Source organism: Copadichromis virginalis, linkage group LG5, assembly GCF_057382275.1.
Source record: "Copadichromis virginalis isolate Kocher_CV1m ecotype Utaka linkage group LG5, C_Virginalis_male_GT1.1, whole genome shotgun sequence".
Lineage (NCBI taxonomy): Eukaryota > Metazoa > Chordata > Actinopteri > Cichliformes > Cichlidae > Copadichromis > Copadichromis virginalis.
The window spans coordinates 22,723,558-22,739,612 of record NC_140622.1 but is presented as its reverse complement, the minus strand read 5'-3'; the positions used below and the strand labels follow the sequence as shown (position 1 = coordinate 22,739,612).

Below are 16,055 nucleotides of genomic sequence, written 5' to 3'. Positions count from 1 at the left end.
TCTTTTAGTGCTACTGCTCTGTATAGAAAAAGCATAGGCATAATTAAACTCTCTAAGTTGCTAATTTTGAATACAGCAGCGTAAGAAACATGATCATCTTTCTTGGAAATTATTTTTTAGATCAATAAAATGACAGTAATAGTGTAACAAATTAGTTCAAATGTGATTAAATTATCCTTTTTTCTTCAAGAGTAGTTTTATCTTTAGGATTTGAGTGAGTTGGGGAAGGAAGGGTTATACAAAATGGTCCGAGGATTTAAAATATTTTTCTCTTGAATGTTGGCATAAAAATGTCTTCAACAAACTTAATTTTGAAACTATATTACTAATAACAGATTTCTGTCAGAAAGCAAAACATATATATTGAGTATTTTTATAGTCTATATGAATAAAATATTTACTTCAGGGTGACAAAGCCATGAAGTGCTTGTTGTGTAGGATAATGACAATGGTAAATATATCATTGCATTAATTATATTATGTGGAATTAGTTTGATGTGAACAATTTTGTCTCTCTGTGTGCAACAAAGTTTATTCTGAAGGCTGGCTTAAGACTAGTTCTTAAAGAGAGATTCGATTAAACAAGCGATGAAGTAACCGGTTACGTTTTAGCTACAAACTCATGTAACGGGCTGTTTGGACTCAGGATTACGGTGATGTGCTATTAATAACTCTGTATTAAAGTTCCACCTAAACCCAGAGCTCAGACAAACAACAACAAGATGCAAACACTTTAACAAGTGCAAAGGTTAGGTTTGAACCTAATCATCAAGTAAAAATAAATATTTTTATTTGATCTATATTTATTTATAACAACACGTTACAAGTGTAATATTACTATTATATTACTATTTCACTGCTAGCTGGATTACTAATTAATGTGTTACACAAATTCACAGCAGTGATTAAAAAGTAAAGAAAAAAACACAACCAATTTTTGATGATGAAATGTGATCTGTATTTATATGTTAGACTTAATAACATATGGCACAGCAAGCCAGAACAGTTCACTCAGTCATGGCCTTTGCTGAATACATAAGACTGAATGACCATTGGAAGTGGCCTGAATTAAGTTATCCGCAGCTGCTGGGGTTGCAAGGTGAGGTTAATCCTCAAGATTATCAAGAGAACAGGTGTCCGATGTTTAACCCTTTAAGAGGCTTATTTTCAATCAAGTCAAGACACAGATTACAACTGTTTGGGTCGTGGGTAAGGTAAGGTAAGGTAAGGTAAGGTAACTTTATTTATACCTAAAGGCAAGGTAAATTTGCTTTACAGAAAAATGACAGAGCACTGATGAAAAGATTTTTTTTTCTTTTTTTAATTCAGATGATAGCACTTCTCTTTCATTTTGAAACAAAATCTTACCTAAGTGGTAAAAAAAGAAGCCCATCCCACTATCAGAGGCCGTACTGTTGTCGGTTAACATTTACTTGAATTCTTGGAAATTGTCTCATCCAGGAAAACTTTACTTTTCATACCTTCATGAGAATGTTAAAACTGTTTTCAGATCACTGAAAGCACTTTGATATTGAAATGTTGTTGTTCCAAATTACTTCCCCAAAATATTTTTGACAGATTTGAACACATCCAGAACATCTCCTGGGTAAATCTATCTGCTCATAAAGACCGTGTTGTTGTTGACAGCTCTTGTTGTTGACAGCTCTTAGGAAAGCTATTGTACTAATCTTACTTGTGTAACTAGAGAGCACTTTGTGCTACACAGTGTGTTACTGTGTCACTACTCCTCACTCCATGTTCCTTCAGTGCCCTTGTTTGACTTTTCTGTTTTTACCTTGATGCTATTGTTACCCTGCTAATAAAGTATGCACACAGTAAAATTAACAGCTGTTATTTAGCTTGCATGTAATATTGTATTTATGCATGGTATAACATGACTTTGGTGGGTAGATCTGTGTTTAACAAAACAATGTACGATAAATAAATATATATATTATAAATTCTGCGAAATAAATTTGGAAATATTTACTTTTAGTTGAGGACAGTAAATACAGATACTCACACTGCTTTCAGTTAACCATTTACTCTATGTTCATTTTCAGAGGCACAACGGTAATTTGATGATCTAACTTAATTTCAAAGATAATATTTATAATATTTAATTTTAATACTTTGATGTCAGTTGCTGTGTTTCCTCTCTTGAGATGCTTTGCCAGATCTTTACTGCAGCCACGTTTAGTTGCTGCTTGTTATCTGAGATAATAAGCAGCTGAGATCAGGTGACTTACTTTGCTAATAAAGAACATCCCATTTTTTTGTCTTAAGAAACTCACTATCCAAGTGCTGTCTGGTCTGTTTAACATTATTTGGCTGAATCTAAACAGAGTATAGGCCTGCACACTTCAGCCTCTGTACTTGTATCTCAAGTCACATCATCAACAAACACTAATAGCTTAGTTCCACTGGTAGCCGTACATGCCTGTGTGATAACATGGTCTCCATCATGTTCATCAGATATTTGGCATGCTTTAGATAGCTGATTCTCTCCTTCTCCTTAATTTTCTCTTCCCATCTTTCTGGTGCCAGTCAATCATGGTATCATATCTCCAAACAGAATTGTGGACTTGAGGATTATTTTAGATGTTTGTTTGTTTGTTTGTTTGTTTGTTTGTTTGTTTTTTACAGAGTCTAACCTGGCCTTTTTGTTCTTGAGTGTATTCAGTGTTTGCAGCCCTCTGTTTTTCCCCATTCATGAAGGTGTCTCAACCATTACTTTCTTAATGGTTATCATTCAGCCCAGTTCAACATTTACACACCTACCTAAAAGTAATGCATATAAACACCAACTGCCCTAACAAGCATGTAGTCTCAGGTATACCTTTAGCTCAAGGCTGGACAGTAAATGAACAGACTTCAGAAGAGCCCAGACAGTCCAAGAGGTCAACAAAGCACAAATACTCCAGGGTCTTTTCAACTACAGAAGAATCAAGTTCAAGCCACTCTAAACTAAACTAAGTCTGTTTAAAAAAAAAACAAGAACAAAAAAACAAGCCTGCATTTAGGCAACTTGTTCAGATATCAGGCAACATAGATCCATATCATGACAATAGAGGTCAAAGGGCATGGACCAAATCCATCCCCCTCACAATATTATTATGACTACACCTTGACTACGTTTTACTGCTTGGAAGTCTGTCTTTTGGTGAACGTTTTCTGGGGTGGGACCAGAGGGTCCATGAGGACCAATATAGACTGGAAGTAAAAGCAATCAAGCTGGAGTTCAGGAGGAAAAGTGTCAGGGATCAGAGAATGATCAAGGAAATAGATTGCTTTCCCCTAGAATCACGTTTTTTTCTGATACACTATAAACAGAGTTGCTTAGACAAACCTCAATTGATCATATTTGATCTCATGCTGCTGTAAATCAAACTCAGCACCTGATTAGCTGAATTATGACTTAAGCTAATCAGACTCTACTTTCAGCTGATAGGGGCAGTAAAATTTACAGATCAGTAAATAAATTTTTACCTGAAAACACAGATTTATGCTTAAAAAGAGACCCTGGAATAACTCGGGTTCTCTATAGGCTGCTTTACATAAAACACTGCAGCGACGAGAACAAGATATATTGAAATATACCCAAGCTGCATTCTGTGGGTGGAGATCATAAGAAATGTAGTCAATGAACTCTGTATCCTAATACATGAAAACCTCAAACCATGCCACTGCTTGCACAAGGACAGCACACCTTGAGCTACAGTAAGCGTCTTGAACTAGCTCGATAAAAGCAAAGGACCTTAAGGATAATAAGAGCGAGTTGCTTTTATTTACTTAATTAAAGCTTTCTGGGAGCCGCTGAACAGAGCGGGCGGTCAGAGAGAAGACATTGGATGATACTGTCCGTCATCCAACATGCGGGCGCCTTATCGACACGTCGCAGGCAGCAGAGGCTCCTCACAACTTTGATGTATGATGCAATTACTAAACTAATAAAAGCTTCAAGTCGAAACAGGATTCCCGGTGAGGTGATGGTGGCACGGAGGGGGGGAGGGGAGGCGTGCTGCATCAACCCGCCTGCTGCCTTGACATCATTATCGCCTCCTAATCAGCCTTTAAGGTGCAGGACGATGGGGACATCTTTCGGCCTGACTGAATACCAGAGAGTGAAAACTGCGCACAATCCAACACTTTTATTGCAAGCCATTTAGTTGCACCTTCACTGTTTCCACAAGAGAGGAGCTTATTCACAACTCCCCAAATAATTCGCGGGACTGACGTTTTTAAAATAAAGTTGCACTGAGTGACCATGATTGATTCATTCGGCAGGATTTCATCCAATCATAGACGAGCTTCTTTCCCCCCCTCCACGGTTACCCATTAGTGTTTCTTCTCTTTCATTCTGGTTGACTACCCGCATCTTCGCTAAACCAAATAACTGAATGTTTTCTTCTTCCTTTGTTGTGCAGCCAGTGCGGAAGCTTTCATCACATCTGCAGTCTCATTATTACCCGCAGAGCCACAATTTATGTGAACAATGCCCCCTTCAAACGCCAAGCACAATTCATATTTAACCATTTATATGTGTTTAAAAAGAGGAAGTACGTTTTGCACCACCTGATTACCTTTATACCGGCAAAAGATTGGACACTGGAGGCAGCACGGTCCAGCGGCCGTGTACAGTTATACTGCTGCGTCAGCGTTAATGCTACAACTTTAGGACAATTCAGTGCCAGTTTCCTTCGACCTGACAGAAGACAAGTACAGAAGTAAAGCATTGTGCTTCTGCAGCTCAGAGTCTCATACACCTGTGTGCTGCTCTGCTGAGGTGGAAATGAAAACGCATGAAGTCTTGCTAGATATAAGTGATCTCCTGCCTCTCCGAGCTTTTCAGGCTTTCTCACACACAGAAATCGCGATTCCTGCACCGGAGAGCCGAGTAAGGGCTTTCCCCCCATTTTCAGATAAGGCAATGGAGCAGAGAGGTTGGAGAGACAAGCTGGAGTGTAATACTCTCTCTCTCTCTCTCTCTCTCTCTCCCTCTCTCTCTCTCTCTCGTCCATACAGCGGTGTACAGTAGGATACGTGCTGGCAGAAGCGCGGGTTTGAGAAGGTGCACTGGGGTCGAGCGGTCCAGCACGGTGCCGGGACTGGATTTTACTGTACCCACATTTTATAAAGAGAGTTGGAGATGGAGGGAAACTGGAGGATCCTGTTCTCCCACGTGTGCAGCACCAGCTTTCTTCTGCTCTGGATCTTCGTCGGCTTGAATGTGGTAGAGGTGGTAGGGTCCCAGCAAGGGATCCCTCTGTCAGTGTGAGTGAGAAACTGCTGTGCAACTTTGATTCGCATTGAACGTGTCGATTTGTGACTTACAGATAATTAAACTACCACAACGTCCGCGTTTCAAATCATGCATTATGTTCTAGATTTAAATAAATGTATCTAGTAACAAACGTATTTTGCATCTCATAAAATACCGCTTGCCTCTTGGATGTATGTCAAAAAACGTTGTAAAAATTAAAACAAGGTTGAGGAATTTAGATATATCTGGAAACTAAACTGCAGACCTAAACGTTCTTTGCAGTGAATGCTACCTGTTTATCTACAGTTATACCTGCATTTGCTGTCATAAATGTAAGCATGACGCTCCTATTCATTTTTCATAAAACAAGACATTTTAATATGATGGACTACAGCATCTTTTTCTTAAAGGGAATTTTTTTTATCATTTTATTTTTTAAGAGTTGCAATAAAGAAGACACACTCTTCATTATAATAACACACATAAGTGTGAAGTGTTATAGCTGGAATCCCCACCCAGTCCTATACAAGTGTAATCTAATAATTTAATGCCCACATAACTGTTTAGCTGCAAGTGATTTACATTTTCTTTGTTATAACTATTTGTAGGCCTATTTGTAGCAGATTGTAGACACCTATTTCAATGCTGTATAATTTAATGAAATAAGTTTTTACCAAGCTTCATTTGTTCTGAAAATGTCTAAATGAAAGACTGTAAAATCTAAAATAATGTGTAAGGTGTAAATAAATCTAGTTTCCACTGCAGTTAACGCTCACTTATATGGAAGTTAGTGCTGTGCATCTATCTGTAAAATATTTTAAAAATACTTTTTTTCTCCTAGCAAGTTCATTTAAGGTGCAATTTAATGTGAAATGGACAGATTTTGAAAACAAATAAAAACTGTGCAAAGGAAAAAAAAATCTCCCCCTTTGGATATTTGAGAAACCATTTGGGAAGCGCTAGAAGGATTATCTTTTTACCAAAGTTTGTTTTGCACATGGAGACAGTTGACCTGCAACACATTATTTTTGAAAACATGTATTCAGTGTTTCATGGGCTTTTTAAAATTAGCATATCATTAAATAAATCTACTTCCCATTTAGGAATAAAAAGGCAAGTTTGTCAGCTGAAATGATGTTAATTTAATATTCACAGTGCAAAATTTTGATGCCACGTAGACGTTATTTACAGTTTAATATAAGAGGGTTCAATAACTGTAGTTTAGATCATCAGATTATAAACTTTTATCAGGAAAGTGAAGGTTTATGATAATCTTCTTCAATAATCTCACTGATCATTTCATAAAGGAAGCTTAAAATGATAGATCAAAAGGATTTTATATTTTAAATACTCAAAGTACTCTCTACTCTATTGTCTTGTCTTGTTAAATTTTGCTTCTTCTCTTTTATGTAGAGAACTGTTGGATAAATTGCCTTGTCGTTTTCTGTCTTTTTTCTTAGCGTAAAGCTTTGGGCCTCTGCATTTGGGGGAGAAATTAAATCAATATCTGCTAAATATTCTGGTTCCCAGCTACTGCAAAAGGTAGATTTCCTTTATGTTATTTTTTAACATGGATGGATTTTTCCTTTGTCTGAATGCCATGCAGTTACATCCATTGTATGCTGTAGTGCTATCTAATGACTGCAGAGACATTTCCGTGTCTCAGCTGAATGCTGATGCGTTATTCTGGAGGAGACTCAGGTGTGCTTGGTAGAGCACTCTGTGTATATGTGTGTGCATGTGTTTTTGTGCGCATGCACACATTTGTGTGTGTGTGTGTGTATTTGTTCATGATACGGCCCATTAACCATGGCTCTGATTCCTCTCTCATCTCATGTCTCCAGTTAACTCTCTGGAGTCAAGAGTTTCAACCTCTGGATATGATTGTGACAAGGGGACAAATTAAATAAGTGTGGTGGAGTTTGATAGAGGGTGTAGGGGAGTGACAAGATGAACAAGTGAAACCTCGGGAGAATGAGCGACGGTCCAATGCAGTAGATTTAACTTTCTGACCACATGATGGCAGAGGTGTGCGCTGTAGTCACAGGCCTGAGGTGTAAAAAGGTGGTCAGTGTTCATTCGGGATGAATGGTAAACTGCAGGTTTCCCTCAAAAGTGACCAAACCAGGGACTGCAAAGCAAACAGCTGTAGGAGCTGTGCATGAATACAGAATAGCTGTGCAGGCTTATAGCACTGTGTGCAAAGACTTCGAATTATTATTTTTTTACAGGGTTCAGGTAAAAAGATTTAAAAGAAAAAAACACCAAATTATTTGCAGTAACCCAAGTGAGGGTTTTTCAATTGTATTTATAAAGCACCAAATTACAACAGTCACCAAGTGCTTTATGATGTTAGGTAAAGACCCTGCATGAATGTTAGGATGACAGTTATGAATCCCAGCGTTTGGGAAAATAACATGCAGTCATGTTTTATTGCTGCTAACAAGTCAAAGTGGACATTCTCTGTTTTAATGGCTGTGTCTCTGGAAATCTTGTAGATTCTCCCACGTATTTAGTCTAACTTCAAACTGCGGAATCATCTAATTTTGAAGTGAAAAAAGTTTAAAAAAAACTTTGTATGTTGAAAGGTTGTACAAGCAATTTCAGCTTAGCTTGAAGAGATGAATGCTGTAAGCATGCCGCGTGTCTCTAAACTGAAAAGCAACTTTTACTGAGTAAGTTTTTGAGTGTGCATACTCCTTCTCCTGACCTTCTCACTTAAGTGTGATGTAATGCGGTGCAGTGCAGGAGCTCGGCAGTGCTGTATAGCTACAGTTAAATATTCAGGTTCTTTTTCACTGTATCGTAAAGCTGTTCTTTGTGGTGGTGTCATATTCGAGTTATCCTTTCATATGTGTGGCAATAAAAATAGGGAAATCTTTAAATTTATGTGAGGCTTTAATTACAAAACTGGTATAGAGGACTGTATTACAGTGTTTCCATTTTTCTTGTCAGAACACTGTCATCTTCCCTGTCTGCTGTTTATAACCTTTACTTTCCTCTTGTTAAGTACATGAATCTGTGCATGACTCTTGCTAATACTAATGCATTGATCCACATTGCTATTTTAGGAGCTGTGGGCAATCACAGCGCCACGTCCAGGTGTCAACTCCAGCTCTGAGGGCACCACCTCAGTCAAGGGCAGCAGCAGGATTAAGAATCCCGCCTGTCTTGGAGGGTGGGAAGAAGGCGGACTTCCCAGAGGAAGTCCACGCAAGCATGGAGAGAGTGTTCAAACTGCAATTAGAAGACGTCTTCAGGGTCCCAGCCTAGGATCTTCTTGTTCTGAGGTGACTTCTTTTGAATTTAAGCTAAGATGTGTGGTTGAAAGTGAAACACAGCTGTATATAAAGCTCCCCTTCTATTTTTCTTTTTATCAAATTGGAACAAAAAAGACTTTTTCATGATGCCCTGCAAATATATACTTTTTTTTCTTTGTCTGTATGTAAGCACTTTGCTTATGTTGCGGTTCATGGAGGCATATCTGGAGAGAGCTGTACTGAACCAGTCAGCACAAAGCAGTGAGCTGTGAGGGAACTGACGGGTCGTTAGGGGCTGGTCATTAAGGCTGATCATTAGATGCTTTTTATGGTGATTTACCCGATTTCACAAAGAAGGGGGAAAAGACTGGCTCTTCCGGCTCCCAGCACTCAAGCATTGGTCATTACTCTAATCAATAATAGTGATGAGTGTTTTTGATGGATGGGGCTTAACCTCCACTTGATGACTTGGAGGGGTGGGAGGTAGGAAGGTGGGGGTCTGGGGTGGGACTGGGGACTCAGGGTGCTGGGGCGAGGAGGACAGGCGTGAAATGAACTGTTCTGCTCCACTGAAAGTCCACACTCTTCCTTTCAGTAGGTAATTTGTCGCCTCATGTACTGGTTTGTGTGTGTTTTTTGTATATCCTGTCCCCGTAACATGTAATATTGGACGTGCTACGAGCCTTTAGTGGCTTGTGTTTATTTTTAGATACAATTGCTGGATGTGTGCATGAAGTGGCTGACTGGAGAGTGTGGGAGGATCAAGCTTTTTGTTTTTACTTGGCATGTGTGTGTGTGTGTGTGTGTGTGTGTGTGTGGCAGGCAGGTGTGGGATTATGTAATGCTATATTCCTTCGAGCTGTGACGGGCTTTGTTCTGTATCACTGGAGGTCCTGTGCATCCAGCAGAATCAGCATTATGTGAGGTGTAGTTCATTACCCAGAGTCGCCCAAGCTTGACACGTTATTATCTTTCTTCTGTGCTTTGACTCCATTTCAATTACCCTCTTACCATGCATAGCCTTCAGATCCAGCTCCACCCCCTCCCCGGCCACCCAACATGGCCTTCTCCAGCCAATCAGCGAGGAAGATGCGGCATGTGCAGCCAGTAACTGAGACCAGATAAAGACCATCAGTCATTTTGTGTCCCAGCATGGATTTTATGTTCACCTGAGACTAGCTGCATGCAGCCCGTCAGCCAACCTGTGAAAGCTTTTAAACCTTGTTTAGCAATTTACTCATTTCTATAGTGGATACAGTGAAACAATAAGGCTTAAATATGCATACAAATATACACACAGAAGATGTTAATTATCTGTTTCTTTCCCTGTCATGCTGAGTAAGATCTAAGGAATGGGTTAATCAGTCTTGAGATCTCATTACGTTTAAACTATGCTCTCCATGTTACAGGACACACAGCTGTTGCCCCTGTCAGCACCACACTTTATGATTCTTCTGGTTATTTTCAGAAATATAAAGAATTCGAAAAGTCAGTCAGAGTGGAAGAGATTGATGGTATGAAAGTGGTCAAGAACTTGGCTGTGAAGATGGAGGAAATGTTCCGGAGAAAAGCCGAAGCAACAAGGGTAGGCCGTGTTACTGAATTTTTATTTATCAGAAAAATACATTTATAGTACAATATATTCATTTCAATTTGTCAGGGTAAGGGCATGTATGGGATAGGGGTGAAATCAGTCTTTTTCCTTTCCTTTTTTTTTTTTGCTGAAATAAGGTTTTGGGGTTTTTTTGTTTTTTTGTTTTTTTTTTTCAAATTCTTCCCTTCTCATTTACTTAACTTGAGCTTCAATGTTTAATGTTTTCTGACGCACCTGACAATTAAAAGCAGCTCTAACTGTGTCAGTGCGAGTTTAGCTTTGAGAAACAATCTGGAGTCTGATCAAGTCAACAATTTATGCTTATTTTGTTTCTCATAAAGGGAGTATGAAAATTTGCAGGAGTTATCCTCAGTAACAGTGACCACAATGACTTTTGCTGGCTTTGCTTTTTTTATGTGCATTTTTTTTTGGTAACAATAATACGTAACTTCGTGAATACCAGGAAGAAAATAAAAAGAGTAGTCACCGATCTGAGAAACTTTGAGAGATTACGTGGATCTGAAGTGTAGTCGTGAATGTAGTCTGTTACAGTCTGGGCCTGAGGTGAAGTCAAGCCTCACAGCAGCAGCCTGTCTGCGACCTCAGCGCACAGGAGCTTGTAACCATTTTAATGCTACGCCTCGCACGAACTGCTGGGAAATGATAACGTTTATCTCCCTGCGCCTTGTCCCATGTGCGCGATAATTCATGGCAACTCGGGCCACAAATGACACCGGATACACAGATTTAATTTAATAAAAAAAACCCGGCTGGAATCAGTTTGAAGTGCGGCTGAATAATACACATTAAATATATAAATAAACGGACACGTGCAAAAACAAAATCAGTTTCAGGTTTATCTCAGTCTGACTGCGTCGTCGCTTTGCTCCAAATTGAAAATCGACGCTGTTCTCAAGTGTTAAGGGTGAAAAAAAGACATTCATACACAAGCCTACCACAAAAAAAATAAAAAAATAATAAAATAAAATAGATTTAACCTATTTCCTGCTGCTTTTATTCGACAACTGCTGACACCACTAGAACTCGCTTTGGGGTCAATTGAATTTATCCTCAGGAGTCGGCGGAAAAAGCCGCAGTTGTGTTTATATAGCAGTTTGTTTTGACACGCGTGACAGATGTTAATTACCTGCTTACCTGCGGTTTCCCGGGAAACCCGGAGTCAAGCATATTTCTCTGAATCAATCTATTCCAGAAGTTAGCTCTGCTTTGGTGAAAGGCATCAAAATCCCGTTCCAACCTGCCTCCATCAATCATTCCGCTCCTGCTCTCTGCAGCAGTTGCCTATATTTTATGTACATTTTCCCCTTTAAAATGCTGCGAGGACAGTCAAGAATTAATCGACTGAATTTTGAGAACATATCATTTTCGTAAGTTCTGGAGAGCGCTGACAGAAATCTTCACATGCTGCCGATTTCATTCTAAGATTTAATTTAAAGCAGTGCTACGGTCCTCGATCACGTTCCTCTTTGGTGAAATGTCATTCGCTGCGCTTTGGAAATTATCGAGGAGCAGAGCAATGTCCAAACAGCAAGTCTGAGAAACAGAAAAAAAAAGCAGCAGAGTGTTAACGCCTCGGGGGAAATTTGTGGGAGTCTCGAAGCTACGCCAAGTTTTACGCAGTGTCTTAACAGTTTCTGTACAGTCACCATGTATGAACGGAAGAGTTTGTATATTTTAAACATGCATTTTTTTTAAAAGTTTTGCTCTTATTAAGCAACACTTCTCTCCTCTCAGCGACTCGTGGAGGCGGCCGAAGAAGCGCATCATCAGCATGAGGAAAATCCCGACCTGCAGGTGAGGCTGCAAAAGAAAAGGAAAGGAAAGACGTGATTTTTTTTTAAAGTGGCGTGTCACTGTCATAGATCACGATGAATCATCTTTTAGTTGGTGAGGGGAGGAGCGGCTGCAAGGTGAGAGAAGGGTAATAGGCCCTAAAAGTCTTTAATTGCGTTGGCAGCGCCCTTCACTCTGACGTCCTGCCAGCGGTTTGATACATAATGTTTCTTTGATAAGTCAAGCCTCACACAGTGAAGGCTGCGGCGCCAATACTGCCATAACTCATAACCATGTTTTTTTTTTTTTTAATTAGGCTGCAGAGCCTTTAAGCTTTTACATACTGTAATTAACACTAACTAGAACACAGTGGAGATTAAGATCTATCTCACCCTCTGCGAGCACAAGTATGGGCTTCGGGTTGTTGTGCATGGTATTATATTTTGTAGAACCACCAATTTTCCCCCTCAGGTAAGGTAGTCTATTAGAGGGCGGTCTGTAGGTTAACCAGAAAGAAAAGGGAAGGGAGACAAGTCATTCTAAATTTAATTATACTTCACAGGATCTGCTCATGCGCTCGGGCTTTGTTGGGGACATTATTTAGCGGCTCTCAGTGCGCGCTGAGAGCTTCCCTGGTCTCTGCAGAGGGAATGCAGTATTTCTGGCGTTTGTTACCGCTCTCCCTCGCTCTCTCTCCGTCCACTGGACAGAGATAAATGAAACTCTTTTGCGTGGCGCATTGTTTCACTTCCATGGCTGCAGATTGGAAAACCACTCGAGCAACAAAACACTGAAATAACTGGAGCACTTTACAGTTAATAGAAGCATTTACATCATATGAATACATTCTGTCACCTTGTTCTCCTGTCCATTTCTTTGCTGTTCACATCCACAGAACAAGAGGGACAAGAGGGAGAGATGCTACCTTAAAAGAAATATATGACCAGTGAAATAAAGAAGTATTTTTGTCTTTAACCTATTTGAAACGGTTTGGCTTATACTTAAATACCCCCAACCTCCTCTATTTTATATTTAAGAAATAAGATCTGTAGGAAATGTGAAGATTTATCAGACTCAAAGCAATAATCCACAAACCAAACTATATCTTTTATGCATTTATGTATTTATGAGTCCCTTCAAAGAAACACAAATATTACATTCTTTATATTTTTGTCAAAAACATTATTTCCTGAAATATCTGAAGATCTTATTTCATTTTTTTGTTTTTTATTTTTCAGTTTTTCGTGATCCTCCCGTGGCTGCATTGGTACACATAAATTGTTGCACACTCTTAGATAAGAAAAGTTCTCATCCAAGCCCTTGACAGTTATCACACAGGCCTATCACACAGCCATTTCAGCTTAAAGGCCATAAAAAATAATAAGGAAAATTCAATATCCACCTGCGGTAATGATGTGATGTCATTATAGTACTCCTCTTGGCATCATTCAGCCAACCTCGCCTCCTCTGACACCACACATTTTTCACGCACCATTTCACTGACCACAGTGAGATAAGCTGGCTGCTCTTATCTCAGCTGCTTTGTCTCAGGACACTCGGATGTTTTGTGCTGACCTGAGTGCAATTCAAGGGTGTGTGGATCCAGTCTGATGGTGTAAACGAAACATTTGTACAGTAGAGCCTTATTTAGTTTCTTTTTTTTTTTTTTTTTGGGGGGGGGGGGGGGTCAGTGTTCCTTTCAGTAGGCCTAAAAGAAAGTATTAAATATTAAAATATGAGCAATATAAAGTTGTTGTTCATAAGATCATTCCTTTAGAATTATTCTGTCTCCTAATACAAATGCATAACAAGACACATCAATAAAATTGTTTCATACAGGCTCTAAATTTCTCTAAACATTAAAACAACATAAAGTCTGACTTTGTGCATGTTTTTAAAAATACTTTTAAGGCTTTGTGAGAATTCCTTTATTTCTACTTCAGATGTTTTAAAAAACTGGTTTAAAAAACTATGTTTGAATCTGAATCACTTCATTTAAACAACAACAACAACAAAGGTCTTTATAGACACCACAAAGATTTAAGTTTGTATAATCACACTCATATACAATTATGCTAATTCTCTAGTCATACTTTTGTTTTTCTGTTCTGGCATTTCATTGTGAACCATTTTGTGATGTGTATCTCTAAAGATGCTATACTATAAATACTTACTATAAATGAATTTATCACAGTGTTTCATTGTTTGACTTCATGTTGTAAGCAGCACTTCCCCCATGAACAATCTGACTCATCACATCACACAAAGCAAAAGCTTTGAAACTAACAAGTTTTAACTTCGATATGATAAGATAGTGTGGAGATTAAGGGCTGTTAAATCCAGCAAAGTTTAGTGAGACCTGATAGCTGCAGCTGTCGAGCCTGCTTATACAGTAAGGCCTAGCTGTTTGTAATGGAGGGCAGATCTCTGCAGTAAGGCCTACAGCTAACTGCAGTGGTGTAAGAGTCAGCGGGCCGTCTTGGAGAGCTGCAGTGTCCCATGGCCTGCTCTACAGTAATAACCCTGGTGGTTAACGTGCCTCTCTACAGCACTCAATTCTGCTGAGGATGCACGTTTCTCTCCTCCTCCACAGCCGCCCCGCCTCCTCCCGCCCCACCACCACCACAGCTCGTCAGAGAGCTGCTCAGGCGTGGTATGAGCTGTCAGAGGCTGCTTGATGACGATGCCCACTTGCTCCCCCTCTTCCTAGGAGGGATGGTTGAGAGTCCATCACCCATCTCACCTCCCTCCCTGCCTCCCCCATCTCTCACACTCTCTTTCTTAGTGCAGACAATGAGGACTAGAGGCCACAGAGAGGCCGCTCACACGGGATGAGGTAGTCTTTCTACTGCAGCAGCAGGCAGTGAAGGACAGGACAGAAAAATTGTTGGGTTTCACTTTCTACTCATAGTCCTTGTTTGCACATCCAGTGCCAATTTTTTTGACAAACTGAGAAATATATATAAAGAAAAAAACAACAACTGTGCTAACTGTAATCTGCTTTAGAAAGGTCTGTTTTTGATGCCATTTGTGTCCATTGTTTATTTTTTCTTTTGGTTTCATGGTTTGGAACCTGCAGATGTAGACAGAGCACACATGAGTGTTAACATTTGTAAAGGTCATTTTGGTTGGGGTTTAGGGTCTAAGATGCCTAATTTTTCTGGATAAGATGCTGGAAGATTCAGTGATTCAGTGATGCCGTGATTCAGTGTTTTGGCTAAAAGAGTTCTCATTCAAGATATTATCCGTTGGTCCGTCAGTTTGGTACCCTTAGCAGAAAATAGATCCAAAGCATTTCTCTTTCCTCCAAACATGGCAGGTTGAGTTGATGCCAAAGAGCTAGATTTGGATTTCATCAGATTCTTACTCTGGATGGCATAACACTGGCCTCCAGTAACACTGTGAGGAATCCTGGAGTCGTTCTTGACCAGGATATATCCTTCAATGTACATATGAAACAAATATGTAGGACTGCTTTCTTCCATTTGCGCAACATCTCTAAAATTAGAAACATTCTGTCTCAGAGTGACGCTAAAAAAACTACTTTGTGCATCTATTACGTCTAGGTTGGATGACTGTAATTCATTATTATCAGGATGTCCTAAAAACCCCTGGAAAAGCCTTCAATTAATCCAAAATGCTGGAGCAAGAGTGCTGACAGGGACTAGAAAGAGAGATCAGATTTCTCCTGTATTGGCTTCCCTTCATTGGCTCCCTGTTAAATCCAGAATTCAAAATCCTGCTCCTCACATACAAGGTCTTAAATAATCAGCCCCCATCTTATCTTAATGACCTTATGGTACCATATTCTTCCATTAGAGCACTTCGCTCTCACACTGCAGGCCTACTTGTTGTTCCTAGAATTTTTAAAAGTAGAATGGGAGGGAGAGCCTTCAGTTTTCAGGCCTCTCTTCTATAGAATCATCTTTCAGTTTGGATTCAGGACACAGACACCCTCTCTAATTTTAAGATTAGGCTTAAAACTTTCCTTTTTGCTAAAGCATATAGTTAGGGCTGGACCAGGTGATCCTGAATCCTGTGTATATACACCTTTCTGCATTTAGTCAGTAGTTATTATTAAACTCTGGTTCTCTTCCACAGCATGTCTTTTGTCCTGTCTGCCTCCCCTCACCCCCAACCGGTC

The 16,055-nt window shown here is 39.5% G+C and overlaps 1 protein-coding gene across 1 annotated transcript in view; it reads left to right on the top strand.

The window, feature by feature from the left end:
• Window positions 1–5,072: 5,072 nt before the first annotated feature.
• LOC146709706 (voltage-dependent calcium channel subunit alpha-2/delta-3-like) overlaps window positions 5,073–16,055 on the top strand; it is a 34,800-nt gene continuing 23,817 nt past the window's right edge. Inside the window, exons 1-5 of the mRNA XM_085456782.1 lie at window positions 5,073–5,274; window positions 6,724–6,805; window positions 8,335–8,553; window positions 9,992–10,108; window positions 11,873–11,932. Coding sequence (XP_085312908.1) covers window positions 5,150–5,274; window positions 6,724–6,805; window positions 8,335–8,553; window positions 9,992–10,108; window positions 11,873–11,932 — 603 coding nt within the window. The 5' untranslated portion in view covers window positions 5,073–5,149. The remainder of the gene's footprint in view (window positions 5,275–6,723; window positions 6,806–8,334; window positions 8,554–9,991; window positions 10,109–11,872; window positions 11,933–16,055) is intronic.